The 19,808-nt window shown below is 42.7% G+C and overlaps 1 protein-coding gene across 1 annotated transcript; it reads right to left on the reverse strand.

Annotated features, from left to right (window-relative positions):
* Positions 1-809: 809 nt before the first annotated feature.
* On the reverse strand, positions 810-11,610 carry sertm1 (serine rich and transmembrane domain containing 1). Its single transcript, XM_080014308.1, has 2 exons — positions 11,472-11,610; positions 810-3,247 (listed from the first exon to the last, which is right to left on the reverse strand). Exon 2 carries the CDS (start codon positions 3,219-3,221, stop codon positions 2,880-2,882), a length of 342 nt encoding a protein of 113 aa, XP_079870434.1. The 5' UTR covers positions 3,222-3,247; positions 11,472-11,610; the 3' UTR covers positions 810-2,879.
* Positions 11,611-19,808: the final 8,198 nt, after the last annotated feature.

The raw sequence follows: 19,808 nt of genomic DNA on the forward strand, positions 1-19,808 counted from the left end.
CTGTACCGTTGCAACCCTAGTAGATAAGGAAATACTCTAATACTTGGGAAACACGTTTTCACCCTAAAACCCCCAAAAAACTTTATGTTGATTTACAAATGGTTTCCAATTGTTTATTACTATTAGTGATTTTTACTCTGCAGACGTTTTCAAGGTAAGACGAAGGTTCGGGGGGAAGCAATGAAACAATAATCTCAAACAAGAAGCATAATGTTGGAAAAAATGCCAAAACTATGTAGATACTAATCCCCCAAACTGTTCCAGTGTGTTGATGCATTTCTGGAGGGAATCTACAAAAAGTGATGATTGAATATGGATATGATGAAAAGGCGTGTCAGGGAAAAAACATGATGAAATTAATTCAGGCCCCAGTAGAAGACATGTAAACCTAAGCTGATTACTGTCAAATAAAATCTTTGTTTAGACCATGGAAAATTGTTTTCAGTTTTTTATGGTGTATCACGGTAACTAATGTAATATTCATAAATATGCATTGATTGAGGTCTATGATACTTATATTCATCGTACTCTGCAAAGGAATCCAGTTTAAATGGAAACAGTACGCATACCAAAATTGCCAATAAAATATGGACAAGGCTATAACCTTGCCTTTGTCATCGTCATTTTTAATTATTTTCCACTTAGTGCATCGAGATGAACTCTGACCTCAAGTGTTGAAATCCGTTTGCTGGAACCAAACCGCATGACCTCGTTGGATCTCTTTCTAAAGAATGTTGAAAATCATCCTCACTCCTTATTAAGACAGAAAATCGGGGCTTTATTTACGTGTCAGACATATCCACAAACAATTCAGAAAAATCATTTATTGCTTTCGTTTACATAACTGTTCGACTCCACATTCTGTGAAAAAGCCCGCGTTAGTTTGCAAATGCGATATTTACTGCAAGGACCGGTAACATTTTTACATGAAAAATGCGAATACGAAAAAAGCTGCCGGCGGTGACGTCTCCTGATGAACGTTGTAGACCACGCGTCCAAACGAGATAATGTGTCTCTCTCTAGTCCATACAACACCAACCGCATATCCTAATGTTAGAAAGGCTGTTAATGACTTGTGAGTGAGACAAAGCTTGTCTTTTCGAAAGAACATTTTAATTCGACTTTAACTTCTCAAAACAAGTGTTGAGAGTCCCAAGTCGACCACGGCGTCAGGACCGTCAACTCCAGTTACTTTCTCTTACGCCGTACAAATCTGACATCCTGGCACACGCCCCAAAAGAAGTGTGAGCACTGAGTAGCTACACAGTTGATGGCCTCTAAAATCGGCTTGGTTAAGGGCAGAGGTAAGTATTAGGTAGAATAGATGATTACTGTAGGAACTAACAAATAAATCGAACAACAATTAACTTCTTTCCACAGAACTCGGGACACGTATGGACATGGATGTTCTTGGATTTCTCTCCAAAGGTAAGTATGAAGGTATAAGTATAAAAAAAAAAATATGCTGTATATATATTATAACATCAGAAATGTATGACCCTGATGCAGAAGAAATATGTGGATAGGCACAATAGACAAGATGTTTTATGTTGAAATGAAGACCTCAGAAATTCAAATTTAAGATGTTTCCGACAGACAACTCTTAGATTGACTTTAAAATGATCTTTATTTATTTTGCATTATTTCAGCTTGGGCGTCTGGGCTCTACCGCTCATCACTGCCAGCGAGGTGTACGGCAAACATAGGCATACTCCAATCCCCCCATTGGTTAGAAGAGTAGAACCCCACAGGTGGATGCGGGGGTGGTGGAGGGAGCCCAGCAACGCAGCGCAAACAAGGCGTGTGGTGCCGTCGAGTTGTTTGACAGAACTAGCTCCGCTACGCCTCATTTAATAACTAAAATTTAATTTAAGATATCTTGACTTTTTTAAGGACCTGCAGACATCGTTAAATAATCACTAATGCTGCTTTAAAATACTTGTTTGATTCACGGAGTGTTCTATTTTCGTGGAATTGTCCAAATAAGCACATTTAGAGTGGATATACCATGAATGTCAGCCAAGCCTCGTTTTTTTTTGTCTTTGTTGGGACCTCCTTGCAGGGCTCCCTCGCGGTGCAGTCACTATGGAGACTGCGATCTGATTCCTATGTGAGCTGACAGGCTGGGGAGGGTATTCGGTCACGCTCGCTGACCTGCCAGTCAAGAGGAGATATTTATCTTTCGGCTTCTGCCACTTCACAGTGTCTCTGTGCGTTTCCAGCTGGAGGCCGCCTGCCACTCAACGGTCTGCACCCCTTTCCCAGCCCCCCAAACTCAGCATGGTTCTCTTTTCAGTTCTCCTATTAGACACCCAAATTGCTAACATTTGAACACGTTCAGATCTAAATGAGATTTCTCATTTTCCAAAGCTGTGAACATGCCTAAAATTGTCCTAATTAGCCGCCTCCTAGGGATAGGGATATTAGGTATATTGATTTGCGAAATATCCCAAATGATTATATGTTTATAAGTTTTTAATCAGAATCCAGGTGCATTGACATGTACGAAGAATAGTGTTCTAAATTGATTAAAGTACAAAACTTGACATGAAGTAAACACCATCTAACGTGTGAAATGACATTTCCTCGTATCGTTTGTATTTACAAACATCGGTTCGTGAGTCCCAATTCGGCCGCTCCAGACCCCCTCTTCACGTTATGAACCTTGTATTCCTGTGAGACCCGATGAGGGGTAAAAAAGACTCACACAGAAGTCACTAGACCGTAAACATATGCATGCATGGATATAGTACCACATATTCAGCGTGGGTGTATTTGCACGACTATGGGCACGTGCAACAGAACGCGCAACACACATACGTCTCCGGTCAGTAAAAATATGCTTGTGTGTGTCTGTGTGTGAGTGCCGGCCACCTCTCTCAGTTAGATAAGGAGGAGATGGTGGACTTCTGGGAGGAGATGCTGCAGATCTCCATGTTGGTGAAGGAGCTGCCGCCCTCGCTGCTACAGTCCGGGATGGAGGAGGAGGAGGAGGAGATGATGTTCTTCAGCCGGTGGAGGGAGATGACGAGGAGGGTGAGGAGGAAGGCCAGCAGGCTCAGGAAGATCCACACGTAGACGTAGACGTCGCCCGCGCCCGGCCGTCCCCCCGCCGGCGAGGCGGCGGCCGAGGTCGAGACGGAGGTCGGCGAGAAGCGGGGGAAGGTCCCGTCGCTGTCCGTCTCGTTCCCGTCCGCCAGCAGGATGTCCATGCCCGACATCCCGGCCGGGGGTCCCAAGGAGGGGGCTGGAGGAGGAAGGGGAGGGAGAGAGGAAAGGTCTGTTGCTGCCGAAAGTTGAAAGGCACACCAGCTTCTTCGTTCATAGTTACGGAGGCAGATTTGGGTCAAACGGTGTTTCCACATCATTTCATTGCGATGCTGCCGTTTCACTGTGGAGGCCACACGGCCAAATCCACTCATTCTTTTTCGACCACCTGATTGTGTCAGAATGAGAATCAGAATTATTAAACGATATTATAATATTAGTAGGACTTACTATATATATATATATATATACACTGTATATACACACACACACACACACACATGAAAAAAAATCGGGGAAAAATTGGAAGAGATGGAGAATGGGTGGAAAGCGGATGGCTGGAAGGTTGAGGTGGATGTGGTCCAGATTTTCTGCCTGGGCCTGATCTCTTAACAGTGGAAAAAATAGACTTCAAAGGAAGGAAGAATTCACCGTGGCCAGAATGAAAGAGGGGTCAGCGCAGGAGATCTCACTTCTCTCTCTCCCAGCTTCCCTGGGAGCTCTCAGCAGCTCTCTTCTCCCTCTCTGCCTTTTCCCATCCCTAACCCTACATTGATGTAACTCACCATATTTGTCAGTCTAAATTTACCCTAAAATGTAATCGTGTAAACAGAATATATCATTTGATTTGAAGTCATATGAGTAATGTTATATATATTATAAAGGCTTAAATATGTTTTATATTAGTCTTGCATAGTATATATCTCCACACTTGGTCGTTGTTTCACGGACGTCGGGGACTTTGAAAACAGTAAACACAGATAGAAGTATAGGAGGAGGATTCCGACTAAAATAGTCGCCCAATGGCAGAATTTATATCAACAACCTACATCCGGTGTGTAACACTAGTTGTATATTAAATAATATTAGCCGTATTTTAAACTAACAAATTATAGTCTGATAATAACACTTTTTTTATAATGATTTTATTTTTAAATACTGACTCTTTGGGTCATTCAGCAAATTTTTAATAAGACGTTACTACAAATCAGGGATTAGCAACCCGGGGTTCTAGACCCCCGAAGAGGGTCGTCAGACCTAGACCGATTTGAGACATCTTGATTGTTTCTTGATATTGGTTCAAAAATCCCCATGAGTGCTAATATATATAAAATATATATATAATCACATAAAATGCACTTACCACTGACTGCTTATATATACATAAGTATAAACAAATAAACACATTATATGACTGATAACTGATCGGGTTATATTTGAGAGATGCAACTCAGAGTGGAAAAAAAACAACCTCACATCCAAAATTCTCAAACCTGTTTCACACCGAATGCGTATCCGCCTCCAACAGCTGAATTCCCTGATTTTCGTGTCACAAAATATGTCAGGGAAGACGGAAGACTTGTTTTTTTTTCAGTACAACAGCGAAGTAGTTTGCTCGGCTGGACAATTACCATTTTCCATCAATGAGAATTTCAGAAAAAATCCTTGAAATAGCGAAAATGAATGGAAATACAGACACTTATATAATAAGTGATTTATTGATAGTGAGTATGGTGACATTATGGATTCAGCATGATGGAGCCCCCTTCACTGTATTTTCCTCTACTTTCGTTCCTCACGCCGGGACAGACAGTCGTGAGGGGGGGGGTCACTGCTGCAGAGCTCAGTTGACACGCAGCATCGCGAGAACAAAATATATTTTACTGGTATTTTAAAGAAATAGTCGCTTTTGAAGTTCAACAGAAGCGCTCTCTTCCAAACTCCTTTTCCTCCACATCGTCCCCCTCATTTCTCTCTCTCGCTCTCTCTCTGTTGACATTCCTTCCGCTCCCTCTCGGGGTGATTGAAATGATGAAAAAACATTGTAATTTACAGCCGGCAGTACCTTCAGGGTGATACGAGGCGTAATGAGACGGATCTGTTCTCTCACTCTCTTTGTGTGTCTCTCGTGTCCTGTCTCCTTTGTTTCAGCTGCTCTCAGCTTTCTCTTCAAAATTCTGTGGCATGTATCTCCTTAAAAAAATGTTTTACCCTTGCAACCTTTTTCTAAACTCGATTTCCTTTCAACGTCAAAATATCAACCCGATGTGTCGGTGTGGGGGGTGGTGTGATTTAAACAGCCACGCCCGTCTTGCGTCTAGTTATCAAAGTTAATTGTCTAGTTAATTGTGCCCAGGATCAGGGGTGGCTGTGCACCTGTTGCTCATCAGAGCAATCGACAATCACCCATCTCCACATACATGCGAGGGAGCCTTTGTCATGACAACGTTCCACCTGCTTCCGGCTTGTTCCATCTTGCCACTCTCTTCAGTAAAATGGCTTGCCTTCAACATCATCGTTGTATCTCTGCGTCGGGGAGCCCGGGAATGGCCACTTGGATGGCGTGTGGCAGGGGAACTGCCCCACATTCATCTTGATAGCTTCTGACCAGCCTTTCTTTTGTCTTCATTGTTTTGTTTTGCTCTCCAATTTCTTTCCAAAACGTGTCAAAAGAATTTAACTTCCTTATAAGGTCAAATTCATTTGTTAAATAAAGAATTTGATCATGTCATTTTCCCTCAATCACCACTCATACATGTACAATAAGTGCCATGTTTTTCTCATACAAACATTCCAGTGCCGGGTGGTTCTAATATTGGTATCATGATATGACATAGGTGTATCATGCCCATTAAAGCTGGAGGGGCTCGTGCCCCACCAGATTTTTTTATATCTTTTTTTTTTTTTTTTTTTTTTTTTTTTATAAAAATGTTTTAGAATAGTAGTTTTGCTCATTTTTTAATTATGAGTCAAATGTATTCTTCAAATTATGTCAGAGATCATACCTCTAAAATTGACATGCCCCCTTTCCATATGTAGCGGACAGTGCCTCAGAGTACTGGACCCGGTGTTTCTACACCAAGGAATGGCGGAGATATGAACGCCCGGACCTCAAGGTATTTTTCTCACGGACCGCTATCTTTCCGCTATCTTTCCGATATCTTTCCGACCACCTTGGTACATCACAATTCCTCCGTCACCTCTCAGCGCTTTGCACCCTGTATTGTGCGCTCCACTCAAATAGGGGTCATGTTTTTAATATCTCTTTATTTTATTAATGGATACAAGTATTCATTTGTTAAGCCAAAGTCTTTAACAAACCAGTGTTTTCTCCTCCTTAAATGTATCATGAGTGTGATGTTAAAACATATCCAATGCTTGAATGTCTTAAATCCCTGGAAAGTTTTTAATTTGGTATATAACCTACTGTAGTAACTGTACGATGTTCAATCACTGGATTGACGGTCAAATGGGGAAATATGTGTGGGAAAAGATTGCGTAAATTAGACATTTTGATAGCAAATATAATAGATTATAAACTTAAAATGGCCTCCGGGCAGCAATAAGTGACATCATCCCAAGAGATTGGCTTAAGGACACGCCGTGTTACTCCTCGTAACAAAACCAGCAGACAGCCATTTTGTCCATTTTGTGTTCTCCACCATCTTCACTCCGACCCGGGGCTCCACCCTTTAACATCTTCTTTCATTTTGGTTTATTTGCTCAAAATCTCCTTTTTGTAACTTTACTTTTTTTTGGTTTACTTGAACCATCTAGACAGCAAAGCGCACCGCAAGTCTAAATTCTCTTTTCTCATCCATTTTTATAATCACCTAAGTTTCGATTAAGTTTTTACAATTCAACAACCAGTTCTCGAGTTTCTCGAGTTAATTTTAACTACTCAAATTTTGACAAAAGGCCAGCGACGGTACTTGATAAATAAATAAATAAATAAAGATATTTTATATATATATATATATATATATGTGTGTGTGTGTCTCTATAATAGGCGCAGTACACCTTTTTTCAGTAACAACCGAAGTAGGCGACATATAAAGCCTTGGGCTTTATGTAGTCACTTCCAACAGGTCTGGAAGCCCCCACACCTAACCCATACATATGCAAATGCAGACCCATTGACAAAAATCTCCACATTCCAATGGCGCAATCAACCCCTTTTTCCCTGAGAGCTGAAAATACCCACCCGACCAATGGCTCCCTCTCTGTATTCCCACTCTCTGTAGAGGGGGAATCAAATATACGGTTTACAATCATACAGGGATTCTTAATAATTCGAAATAATTCTTAATTAATAGTTTGCAATTTATTTAGTACTTGGCAGCTAATCTGTCAATAAAACCATGGAGTTTAAACTGTGTCAACAGTAAAACAATCTTGAGTGTACAGAAGGATCCATACACTGTATGGATCATTATAAAATAAAACTAAATTTGGTAGTTCAAAGACTCTCATTTTGAAATCAAATGGCCAAAGACTAGAACCTATTAATCCACACACTTGCACACCTGCACACTTTACAAAGAAGGAGAACTGCTGTTTACATCTACAGTACCACTAGTCACTAAAATGTATCAAATATTGCACTGCATACCTGCTTTGTCTTACCTCTTAGTCGTACATTGCAGTGTTTATCTTACAACACTGTGTCTATCTTGTCATTCAGTATGACACTGTATTGTTGTGGCCATGATTATTTAAGATGCCCACGATCAAGTTGATATACTACACAATACTCAATACTACACTACTCCTTTGCGTTTTCAATTTTTCAAAAAAATGTTTTTAAATACTGTTTAAATACTTTTCAAATTCTGTTTTTAAATACTGTTTTATTTTGATCACTACAATGCCCTTATTTTACTTATTATGTAAAGTTGAGTTGGCTCTGAGACTAAGAATCTCATTACCGGTAATGATGCTTGCTTTGTTATCAAGCATTTGACAATAAACTTGGAACTTAAATTATATAGACCTTAAATAAAAAAACAGCTTCTATTTTGAAATGGAAAAGGCTGTGCCACTTGTAGATTAGAATAAGGCATAAAGACCTGTTCTCATTCATATGACAAAATAAAATTGAACTTAGAAAGATGACCTCTGGTCAGGGTTCGGAGGACAGAATCTCAGGTCCACTGAAATTTCTTTCTGAAATGTGATTGTGTTTTTGTGAAGTTAGAGCCATCTCATGGTGACACACTGCAATTGAATGAATGGGTGTGTGTACAGTTGAAATTGAACCCGCCCTGTCAGAACACCTGGGGGGTGGGGGGGGATTCCAGTCGGTTGGGAGCCACCTGGTAATTGACTGGGAGCTAGTTGGAAACTGACTGGAAGCTGGTTGTCTGTCAGGTGTCAGCCAAAAGACCTCCGTCTGGAACAGCCCTCTTCAAGTGGCTCCTACTGTAAAGTTAATGAACGAGTCATCCGTACCAGTTTAAATCGAACGAGTCCGATCCACTCCGAATGAATACCACTGCGCCAACGCTTTCAGACGCTTCAACCTCCAACTTTAACGGAGCTCTCCCTCAGTACATTGCTAATCCCATTTTATTTAAATATTGAATCCATTTGCACTGGACTGAAGTCGAACTACTACAGTATTTACGTTCTCGAGCCACTTATTATGACTTTTTACTGGTTTATTATCTTTTACTTAGATTTACGTTTGTTACGTTTGTTATTTTTAGGTATATTTTTGTTAATATAGTGTTTTATCTTCTCACTCTGTACTTCATGTTCTCCACTGAACTGCCACAACGCCTGGATTTTCCCAATGTGGGCACTAAAGTACTATCTTACCGTATCTTATGCTACAGTGATGTATTTTGAAGGCCCTTTTTTGTTTGCGCCTTTACTAACCCTATCCATTCTCCTGTGCCAGTGTCACTTAAACCAGGGTCTGAGGACCCACCAGGCCCAGGGGTCCATGGCAGACATCCCGAGGGGTCCTTAGGTCCTTAAGTAGTAATTGGTAATGGAAGTGTAATGAAAAGTGGGAATGGAAAAGTCCACGCCATGGCCCTGTGAATTCTGCTTACCTTTTCTGTTCTCCTTTTCCAATTTTATCTTGCAGTGACTTTGACTTTCTTCTTTTCCTTAGATAAATTATTTAAAGACAATCTTATCTGATTGCCATTTGTTTTTGTTATTTTCACAGCATGCCACACAAACAGGCAGACAGAGGTGTGTATTCTGGTTAATGGGTCAAATATATTACCTTAAAAAGGCCCGCCTGCGTCGTGTCTGTTGTTGTCATTGGTTTAACGTTGTTTTGAAAGGCTGTAATGAAGCTCTCTCATTGTGAGCAGAAGTGGCTGATAATTATGTTTAATGATGCTTTTTGTATCTAAGCAACAAGGTATTTTCCCCTCTTTTTTTTTAGATAATCTACTCTGAGAGGGCGCAGCAGTTCCACCGAGGCTGAATAGGTCACGCATATATATATATATATATATATATATATATATATATATATATATATATATATATATATATAATTTGTATGTGACTGCATGCATATTAATACACAGCAAAAATCTGAATTTTATTTTGTTTGTAAATGAATAATGTAGACAAACAAAACTCGCAGAAAAAGTGAAACCTTTGATATACTGTATGTGAGCAACGAAGGATCGCTTCATGAATAATGAATAGGAGCCGGAGTGTGGCAAAATGTCATGACATTTTGACCATATTCCACGTGTATGCGTGTGCATGTGTCCATATAGAGTGTCATTTGTGTCATCTATTGTGTCATACCACCTACATTTTTGGTATTTTTCTTCTCTGAGCAAGTAGAAAAATACCAAATACTGTATATATTCACAATGTACACGTACCAGCACGAATCTCAGGCTAAAACAGATTGCTGTGAAATAAAGCAGCCTGAAGACAGTTGTCTCATCTTTTAGAGTCAGTCATAATGGCCGTACACATCCACAGTTCCAGCTTTGGAAGAATCATTCATCTACAGGTTGGTTGTCAACGACAATGACAGTTATCGGGCGCAGTTGGAAATAAGGAAGAATTCCAGACCTGCTCTCAACAGCACAAACCTCTCAGAGTTACCAAGACGGAAATTAGTCAATGTAAACTCTTTTGGATTGGACACCAGGTGTGGCCGTCGGATGTAATTTCCAAGGAGACGTCATTGGCGAGGGTCATCGTGTCATCATGGCAATTTGGTCGACCTAGACCTTATCGAGCTAGATAATTCGTGAAATGCACTTCTGGAATAACGCTCCATACAGGAGTTAAGTTGATGTTGACCGTCAAATTAACTCCAGCCCAGAATCACGGTAGCTCCTTCTCTGGGAGTTCAAATCCAAATAACCGCCCGAGTGCAGGTCTGCAAGTAAACTGGTATCTCGCTTGAAAACATCGACCCAACTGCAACAGAAAGTCTCGACACGCTGCTCAAGTTTGGGTCTTCTTTTCCTCTGTGATTCAGAACAAGAAAGCGGGAATTCAAATTCAAATTACAGCGCACCTTCAAATAGAGTAAAGGCTGATAAACGGAATCTTCGCGAGGCTATGTGAGCTGAGAAAGCGCCGACGAGGTACAATTAGGAAGCTGTAGTCGCAGCACGTTGACCCTTAATGCGGGATGAGTCACGCGTCGTTTTAAGAAACAAGCCTTGGCCTCGGGTCAACTCTTTCTCAGAGGATAATTTTATATTCACAATCGCTCCCTTCATCCCCCTCTCTCTCTCTCTCTCTCTCTCTCTCTCTCTCTCTCTGTCTCCAAAACTCCCTCCATCCCGAGCAACTGAAGGAAGCCACAGTTGCAGATCGAATAAAGACGTCTTTTTTCCCCCCTGTGTTTCTTCGCCCCTCTCTCATCCTCTCCATACTTCTTTGTCTTCCCTCTTGAATCCCTCCATTACACCTCCCTCTCCCTGACAGCGGCTCCGCTGGTGCTCCCTGCTCCTAAGTAGTTCAAATGTTCTGTTTCAGGATGAAGTTAATAAAGGTTTTTTGTTTTTTGTTGTCGTGCTCCCTTTTCGTCACATGGTTCGTCGAGGTTGGATTCTCGTTTATTTTCGACTTATGGAATATGTGTCTATTTGTCTATCTGTCTCTCTGTCTGTCTATCTATCTATCTATCTATCTATCTATCTATCTATCTATCTATCTATCTATCTATCTATCTATCTATCTATCTATCTATCTATCTATCTATCTATCTATCTGTCTGTCTATCTATCTATCTATCTATCTATCTATCTATCTATCTATCTATCTATCTATCTATCTATCTATCTATCTATCTATCCATCCATCTGTCTGTCTAGCTGTCAATCTGTCTATCTATATGTCTATCTATCTATCTGTATTTCTCTATCTTTGTATCAGCAAAAAAAACCCACTTTTGACATATTGGGAGAAATAGAGGTACAGACCTTGAGTGTTAGTGGAGAGGCAGCTCTTCCTCTTTCTCTAACATCCTCCAGAAATCCCGTCCGTTCTGTTCTGTTTTTCAGTTTTACAATCCGGATATTTTGCCCCAAGGAGCTTCTCTGTGAGACTGGCCACTCTCCCTCTCTCTCTTCTCTTCTCTTCTCCTCTCTCTCTCTCTCTCTTTTTCTCCCTGCCCCCCCCCCTCTCTCTCTCCCTCCCTCTGTCTCTTTCAATAGCCCCATTTTAATACTTCACTCACGCCCCCAACCTCACGCACACACTGACGTACACGCACAATCTTCCAAATACACAGTTTGCCAAACAAACAGACAACAGAAGCAATGTGGATGGAATATGGAGTCAGATTTGAATCTTCCGTGGTAATATTAAATTAACTTAAAACTTAAATTCACAGACACTCACACACACACACACACACACAGACACACACACACACACACACTGAAATAATAATAACATGATGCAGAGAGCCTGAGCCACAGGGAGAGAGCGAGAATAGGAGCAGCATCGCGCTCTAAACAGGCGATGTGCCCCCACATCTCCAACCCCACCGAAACCCTCCATCGCTCTTTCCTCCGTCCCACTTCCCGGTTGTCTCACAGCCCACTCCTCCTTCATTTCCCTCCCCTCCAGAAATCACCTCCATCCAGCTGTCAACATAATGTGCCAACCGTGCTTCAGAACACTTTCAAAAGGTCCTAATGGATATTGATAAATCACCAATTTGATAGAAAATGACATACGTCTCAAAGGTGACACGTCTCAACAATACTACTCAAAAGTAGTATTAGTATTAGTTGGAAAAGTAGAAACAATCTCATCACCTTCCAATGGTAATTACTATTACTCTTACGACAATATCAATTAATATAATATATCTCAGGAAGGATTATTTTTACTATCCAAAAACAAAGTTGATTTATTAAATTAAATGCGGGTTTATATACTTTTATCAATGACACAATTTAGATTAGCACCCAGGTTTTTCAGGTTGGCAGGCGGCTGGTAGGGAACCTGCTGAAGGCTCACAGAGCAAAAGGGGGCTGCTCTGTGGGCTCTTGGCTCCTCTATGGGTTCTGGGTTCTTCTGCGGCGGTGGTGCTTTGGGCTCAGAATGTTCTTGCGGCTGTGGGGTGTTGATGTGCTGATGTGGGCCTTTCCGCTCCTTGGAGAAACTGCGATACATTTCTGATAACCATCGCCCAGTCCGTGCAGTCTAGGCACTCACAGATCCTCCGCTGCTTCACTGCTCCACTTGTTTGATCGCTTGCAACAGGTTTAGACAGTTTGAGTTCCTGCCTGTATGTGGGGATCAGCTGGATCAGAAGGTAGTCTGAGTTTCCCAATGTAGCACTGGGAACACTGTGACACTGTAGGCATTGTCAGTGGTGGTGTAACAGTGATCCAGAGTGTTCTCCTCTCTGGTCGGACAGTTAATAGAATGTTTCAATTTTGGGCACTCGTGACTTAGTAGGGATGATAACAGGTATGATAACTAAGGAGTCTGAGTTGTTTCTCTCCACACCCACCTCCAGCATGTCGGCTTGTGGCAGAATGTAAACACCAGCCAGAATGAAGGATGTGAATTCACAGGAGAGGGATAAAATGGTTTACAGTTTGTTATGAATGATTCCAGATCAGGGGAACAGGTCTGTAAAATCACCAAGTCACATCGCTGCACCAGCCGTCATTGACGTAAAAAAAAAAAGATCCCCTCACCTTTAGTTTTGTGTGTTGCGGTTGACGCCACACCGCTGCTCTGGTGTGCTTCCCTCTGCACAGACGCTTCCCACTGCCACCGCACCCTTGACCACAATGTCCTATAATTCCACAGATGGAGCGAGAAAAGTGGAAAAACTGTGACAACAGGTGATAAACAAAGCTGATTCCCACCAGCGCCGCTTGCTCGATTTTGAAGGGGAGGATTCAGTCTCCCATGAAAATATTATCAACAGCCAGTCAGCTACTGATCGTCATTTTCATCAATAACCTGTCGCCTTAATGCAAAGAGGCAGAACTAGTGTGAAGAAATGGTTTTATTTGACGGTGAGACGGTGAGAGGGCTCTTCTGCTGGATCATCATGTACATTTCAACAAGAAATGATTTATTTCTGGTGCCAAAGTCAGTTATTTGTCGTAAATATGTGCAAAATATAAATAAAATACATAACTGGCTGGACCAAAGTAGAAGCTTCGCAGCCGCATGGATAGAATAGCTTGGATGGAATGGATAGCATGGAAGCAGCTGTAATAGGAGGAGATAACCTGGATAACCCAACCTGGAAAACCTTGATGAAGGTGTTCGCAGTCTGGCAGATGACGCTTGTCTCAACTCGATGAGGAGGGTACACATGCTTCCTCCCCCACAGATGTCTCTGTCATCTGCCATCTGCCCACTGCCATAAACGCAGTACCAGGGGGTAATGAGAATGAGAGATGAGAAAGGAAAATCTGAGAGAGAGAGAGAGAGAGAGAGAGAGAGAGAGAGAGAGAGAGATAGATAGAAAGAGAATCACAATATCCATCCGCTAATACATTTTGTTGCAGATTAAATTTCGTGTCTCAAAAACGTAATTACGTATGATTATTTAGTGTGTCATTAAAGCGCTCTCCTTGGCTTTCATGGTGCAGATAGTGACGGATGGAGGAGAAATCAAAGTCAGAGTGAAGAAAGAATGGAAAACCTCATTTAATTATTAAACTAATCACCACCTCCCGCGACCCCATTCTACCCGTCACAATCTGCAGAGCCACGTACGGCTCCGCGGATCAGAACCAATCACAGAAAATCCTGTACGACAGCGAGACTACGGACCATGCGTCCTCATTATCCATGGGGACCCAACCGGTCGGTACGTGATGGGCATTGCTAATTACATATAATCAATTCATGTTGGCGAGTCTGAGTGTATTTTCATGCATGACTGATGTTGATGTGTCTCTGCGTCAGTGTGTGTGTGTGTGTGTGTGTGTGTGTGTGTGTGTGTGTGTGTGTGTGCGTGTCTTACTGCGCAATTTAGTAGAATGCAAGTGATTGTACGTGAGTTTACATGCATATGTGTACATATCAGTGGGTTGAGAATCTGCTTGTTTGTGTATCTTCTGTGTGCTTCTGTGATTAAGTACTTATGTGTGTTCACATGAACATGCTCTTGTCTCTCCGTGTGTGTGTGTGTGTGTGTGTGTGTGTGTGTGCGTGCCTGCGGACTGAGGGATGGAGATAAGGGCTCTGGCTTCAGCTGGCTTTTGTCGCTAATCCCGAAAGGCGCGGAAGTGGCCACCGATTCTGTGTCATTCCCTGACATTCCAGCCTGTTCTGATTCCATGGCATTTTCAGTGCTGCCCTTGTGAGGACACCAGCCTCTCCAGCGCATATCAATGAGTGGGGAAACATCCGGCAACAGGGCGTGTTTCTGCACGCAGGAACTATTTTGGGAACGGCGGGGAGTTGCCGAGCTCGGTTGGCCGAATTGAGCCCGTGGTGTGCTTTGTGAAAAAATGTTTTCTGGTTAACAGGGCAACATTTCAGCCATAATCCTCATGAGCGACTAGAGGCGATATACAGTAGGGTAGATGTCGTGAAGAATCGTGTGTGAAATCCCGGTCTTTTGGCAAGATTTGGGAGATAAGGCGTCGGACATCAATATGCGCTGCACTTGAAACGGTGACGTGCGATATATTCTGGAAAACCAGGGACTAGGAGCGAAAGAAAAAAAAAATGCAGACATACAAACACAGACACAACAAGCTGAGACGGAGCAGTCGCCGCCACACACACAGACACAGACGCACACCGAGCACATGCACACGCACACGCACACACAGAGACACACACACTCCTTTTCAGAAACCTGACAGGCTTCTATTTATCCAGAATACCAATGAGAAGATGTTAAAACAATATCTACACAACAACAACGACAACTAACTGAAGGTAAACCCCCCCAAAATTAGTCCAAAAAATAACATATATATATATATATATATATATATATATATTTTTTTTTTTATATATATATATTTATGTTTTATCTCTAAACGCTATCACATCATTAGATTTACATTTAGTTAAAACAGAGCCAAAGCTCCGGACTGGAGACATTTTTAGATCACCTAACATTTCTTTTTGGAACCTTGTAATACTAATAGGCCTGACAATCCTGCCCTATGCCTCAGAAGGCCACACTTTAAATTCATGAAGGAGAAGAAAGGAAAAATTGTCCTCAAAGGCAGATTTGTTTGAATATATGAATAATTTAGTTGAGCAAAAAGATTCGGGCCCTTAAATTTCAAATAAAATAAAAAAATAAAAAAAAACCCGCCTTACTCTTACTCAAAGATGTATTATTCATAAGTTCCGTGGCTCTGGGATGGGGAGATTGAGGGTTTGGCGCTCGGAGGGGCGAACTGCACCCGGAAGGGAATACCGAGGGCAGAGAGAAAGACACAACACAACTCAACACCTCTCCTTTAAGGAGGCGCGTTACCTCTCCCTCTCCCTCTCTCTCTCTCTCTCTCTCTCTCTCTCTCCCTCTCTCCCCCCCCCCCCCCCCCCCCTCCCGCTCACGTCAGTCACGATCCGACGTGGCTGGCTCTCTGACTCGCCCTGCCTCTCTCTCCTCCCTCGGTTACTTTGAATAGTTAATGGGGAGGAGAGCAGACCCCCGAAAAAGTCAACAATTAAACTTTGATCAAAGGTTTGTGGCGTCATTCTGGTGATTGCCACGCGCTGTGAGTTTTTCATAAAGGGGGGCCTTCGGCGCTCCGCTTGAATTGGGCCAGCGAGTGGGATTGCGTGCGCGCTGGTGCCCTATTGTGAGCAGCGCTTTTATCCTGACCCAGACAATGAGCGCGCTCAGACTTCACGCGGCACCGGTTCCCTTTTGTGTCAATTCTGCTTTCGCGCACTTACAGTTCAATGCAAAAATTGCCCTTTTTTTTTTTTTTTTCTTTTTTAAATACGTTAAGAAAGATTGCAGACATTAGAGCTGGGTAAATTCCTGCATTGTATTATGTCACTAGATTCTATTCTAACACCGTTATAACACGAGGTAAGTAGTACAAAGTAATAATTTATACCATATGTGCCAATAACAATAATTGATCTAATTGATCACGTGCACAGTTTTGCATTTGTGTATTCTCTATATTTTTATATATCTGACTATTTCTGTTTTACCTTTTGTATTTAATCCTTTTATTTTAAATGGATGTTTTCTGTCTTGTATTAATGCGAATTGTTTGTAAATTGTAAATGCGTTGTACATGTAAATGCACCTGGCGGAATAAACTCATTCTGACTGTGATTAATAAAACTAAAGCAGCATTGACGTGTGGCCAAATCTCAGGATGCTGCTTACCCTACCTTTTCGAGGGACGCTATTATACTGTCGATACTGTGCAGAGCTACAACATATAGTATGTTGTGTCCGCTGCTGCTGTACAAACAAGACGGACGGACGGACGGACAGACAGACGGACAGACAGACAGACAGACAGATGAACTACGGATCCAGTGGTGAGAAAACAAGGCAGAGCCATTCCGGACAATCCAGATACGACCGTATGAAAACCAAGCTCAGCGCAAATAAAGCCTCAAAATCTCTCATTTATTATCTACCAGTCCATCTCCGCGTCCGTCTATCTCAGATGTAAACCAACCGACCAAGCCGACCAATCAATGGGGGAGAAAAGCACTTCAAGGGCGATCGCTGTCATCTGTCGATAAAGTCTGCTCCGACTCTCAGTGTCCTCGGCCAGTCAATTGGGAAAAAGGTGCACGGTCTGCCAGAGCCATCGGGCACTTGTGATGTCGTGCTCCGCCTGGTGATTTACTAACTCGGGCGGATAATTACTGACCCTCTCTTTGATCGACCACACATCAAGAGAGGCGTGTAGGTGAGGTGAGATCCGGGGCGGTTCTAGGCGGCGGCCAGGGGCGGACAATGCTCCGACTAAACTCCCCCCCGTGGATTAGAAAGTTAGTATTGGGTCGAGAGAGACAGCAGGAAGTGATGCTGCGCTCCACGGGAACTCGGAAGACTGTCATTGGTGTTTGGTAGCCCCCGTGTTAACATAACATCAAATCTACGGATCAGGTCAAAACAATGTTATACAGTACGTGTTAAAATAAATAATAATCAATACAAAGGGAACATTGTTCCCTGTTAACGGTGTGCGCCACCAGGATTTAGGATTTGCAATATTGAGTTTGAATCATGACTGGTTTCGTCCCCCTTGTCCGCTGGCCCTAATCTAGTGGCCGTTTTTCACCTCTCGTGCTCTTCGCGTATCAGGCTTGACAGAGATACAGGTTGGGACCCTCACAATGTGGCCGTGTCCTTAAAAGCCGCCCGGGGATGATGACACAGTTGGAAGTTGGGGGGCCTGGGAGTGAGTGATGGTGTGTCTACCTGCAGTCAGAGGTGATTGGTTGGGAGTGCCAGGGTCCACCTGCCAGCAGCGATGCGTCACGCTAATGCAACAGCAGCAACATCCAAAAACTATCTTCTGTGCGTCTAAATCTTCTTAGTGACCAACTGAGAGAGAGAGGAAAGGGAGAGAGAAAGGAAGAAAGTGATGGGGTGTCTGGTTTGTGTGTCTGCATCACGTGTCCAGCCTCTGTGTGTGTGTGTGTGTGTGTGTGTGTGTGTGTGTGTGTGTGTGTGTGTGTGTGTGTGTGTGTGTGTGCGTGTGCGCGTGCGCGTGTGCGTGTGTCTGCATCACGTGTCCAGCCTCAGGTTCTTCTCTCAGTGGAGCGTGGACAGTTTTTCATTTCACTTCAACAGGAGTGAATAACCACAGCCGTCTGTCCTCTGTCTCCACTGGACCAAATACCCAGGTGTCAATGATAATAATTGATGATATTAATAATTTTTTTGAAGCCGAGGAGCACGGGATTGTGAACGAGGAAACCGTTCTATTTTATCCGTATGTGAAATACTGTATGTAAAACGTTCTGAGACTCGATATAATTTCAGCTCTAACCCAAGACTCCTGGTGGTCCATCTTTCACCAGCTTGCCAGTCATGCATCATCATCATCATCGTCATCATCATCGTCATCATAATCATCACCATCACTACCATCACCATCACCTTATCTTCATTCCATCAATCCGTATTTCTTGCTTCTCATCGTCAATAAACCAACAAACTCTGTCTTTTTGTTGTGGTGTGGTCTATAACCCGTGAAAAGGGCACATGGTTTGTCGCAGTTCTATAGGAGACGATAGAAGTAGCTATGTTTAGACTGGGGCTGAACAACTTGGGAAAATGTTAAGTTGGGAATTTTGTAAACCAAATATGGCAATTGAGATTTACGATGCAATTTTTTTTTTTTTAAGTTCCTTTTCTTCTGTATTATTCACTAAACACAAGCAATAAATCATTCTATAGCATGACCAACACAACATCATGACCAACACTACATGGATCCGGTCAACATTATCACGATCCTCCCCTGCCTTGATTCCGGGTCTGTCTGTCTCTGGCTCCCTCTGTCTGTGTCTGGCGTCAGGTCAAATCCGTCTCACTGCACACCTGTCCCCACCTTTCTCATCACTCCTTCGGTATTTAACCGGGTCCCATTCACTCTGTTGGGGTCGGGTCATTGCATGTCTTCTTGCATGTGGGTGCAGTCGATGGCACTGCCTGTATCCCTGGGTCTGTGCCCCCTTCCCCTTCCCCTTCCCCTTCCCTGTCATGGGTCCTTGCCTGTCGCGATTCCCCCTTCTGTTGCCTGTTCCTGATTCCCTGCCTGTCTACCCATTCAACCCCTGTACAAACCCTTAAACTGTGTGTCCTGTGTTTAGGTTCATTTTGACCCCATCCCGAACAAACAAACAAACTGCTCTTTCCTGTTGACCAGGCCTAGGTGTTATGATGAGATGAATTGATATGAATAACATATCTTTATTTAACTATTAAATTGCAAAAAAGAAAAACCTTCAATCAAAGAATATTGACAGATTTTTTTTAAACCTTGAGACTTGTAATTGTATTTGAAAAAAATGTAAAAAAAAAAAAGAAAATTTATGAAAATGTTGTGCGCATACATCCACGTTGTCTTTGTGCGCACCAGTGAATGAGCTGTGTTTGAGCGCCGCTTTGTGCGCTCAGTGACAACGTTAAACTCATTCACTTAAAAGAAGTTTTAAAGAACCAGAGGCAGTGTTCGGGAAGAGGCTCCGTGCGGAATCAACAGGTGTTCCAGGCTCTGCCAGGAGCAGGTGCCCCGCACAGCCCGCCGCGGCCCGGGCCGGATCACCGGGTCTCACCGAGGGGCAGCGCAGAGATTTGGTTAAAACAACCGCTTAAT

This window comes from Zeus faber (assembly GCF_960531495.2).
Source record: "Zeus faber genome assembly, chromosome: 14".
NCBI lineage: Eukaryota > Metazoa > Chordata > Actinopteri > Zeiformes > Zeidae > Zeus > Zeus faber.

What these genes read in the sequence shown, in the direction of transcription:
- sertm1 (XM_080014308.1), bottom strand. Translation starts at nt 3,221, where the DNA reads ATGTCGGGCATGGACATCCTGCTGGCGGACGGGAACGAGACGGACAGC.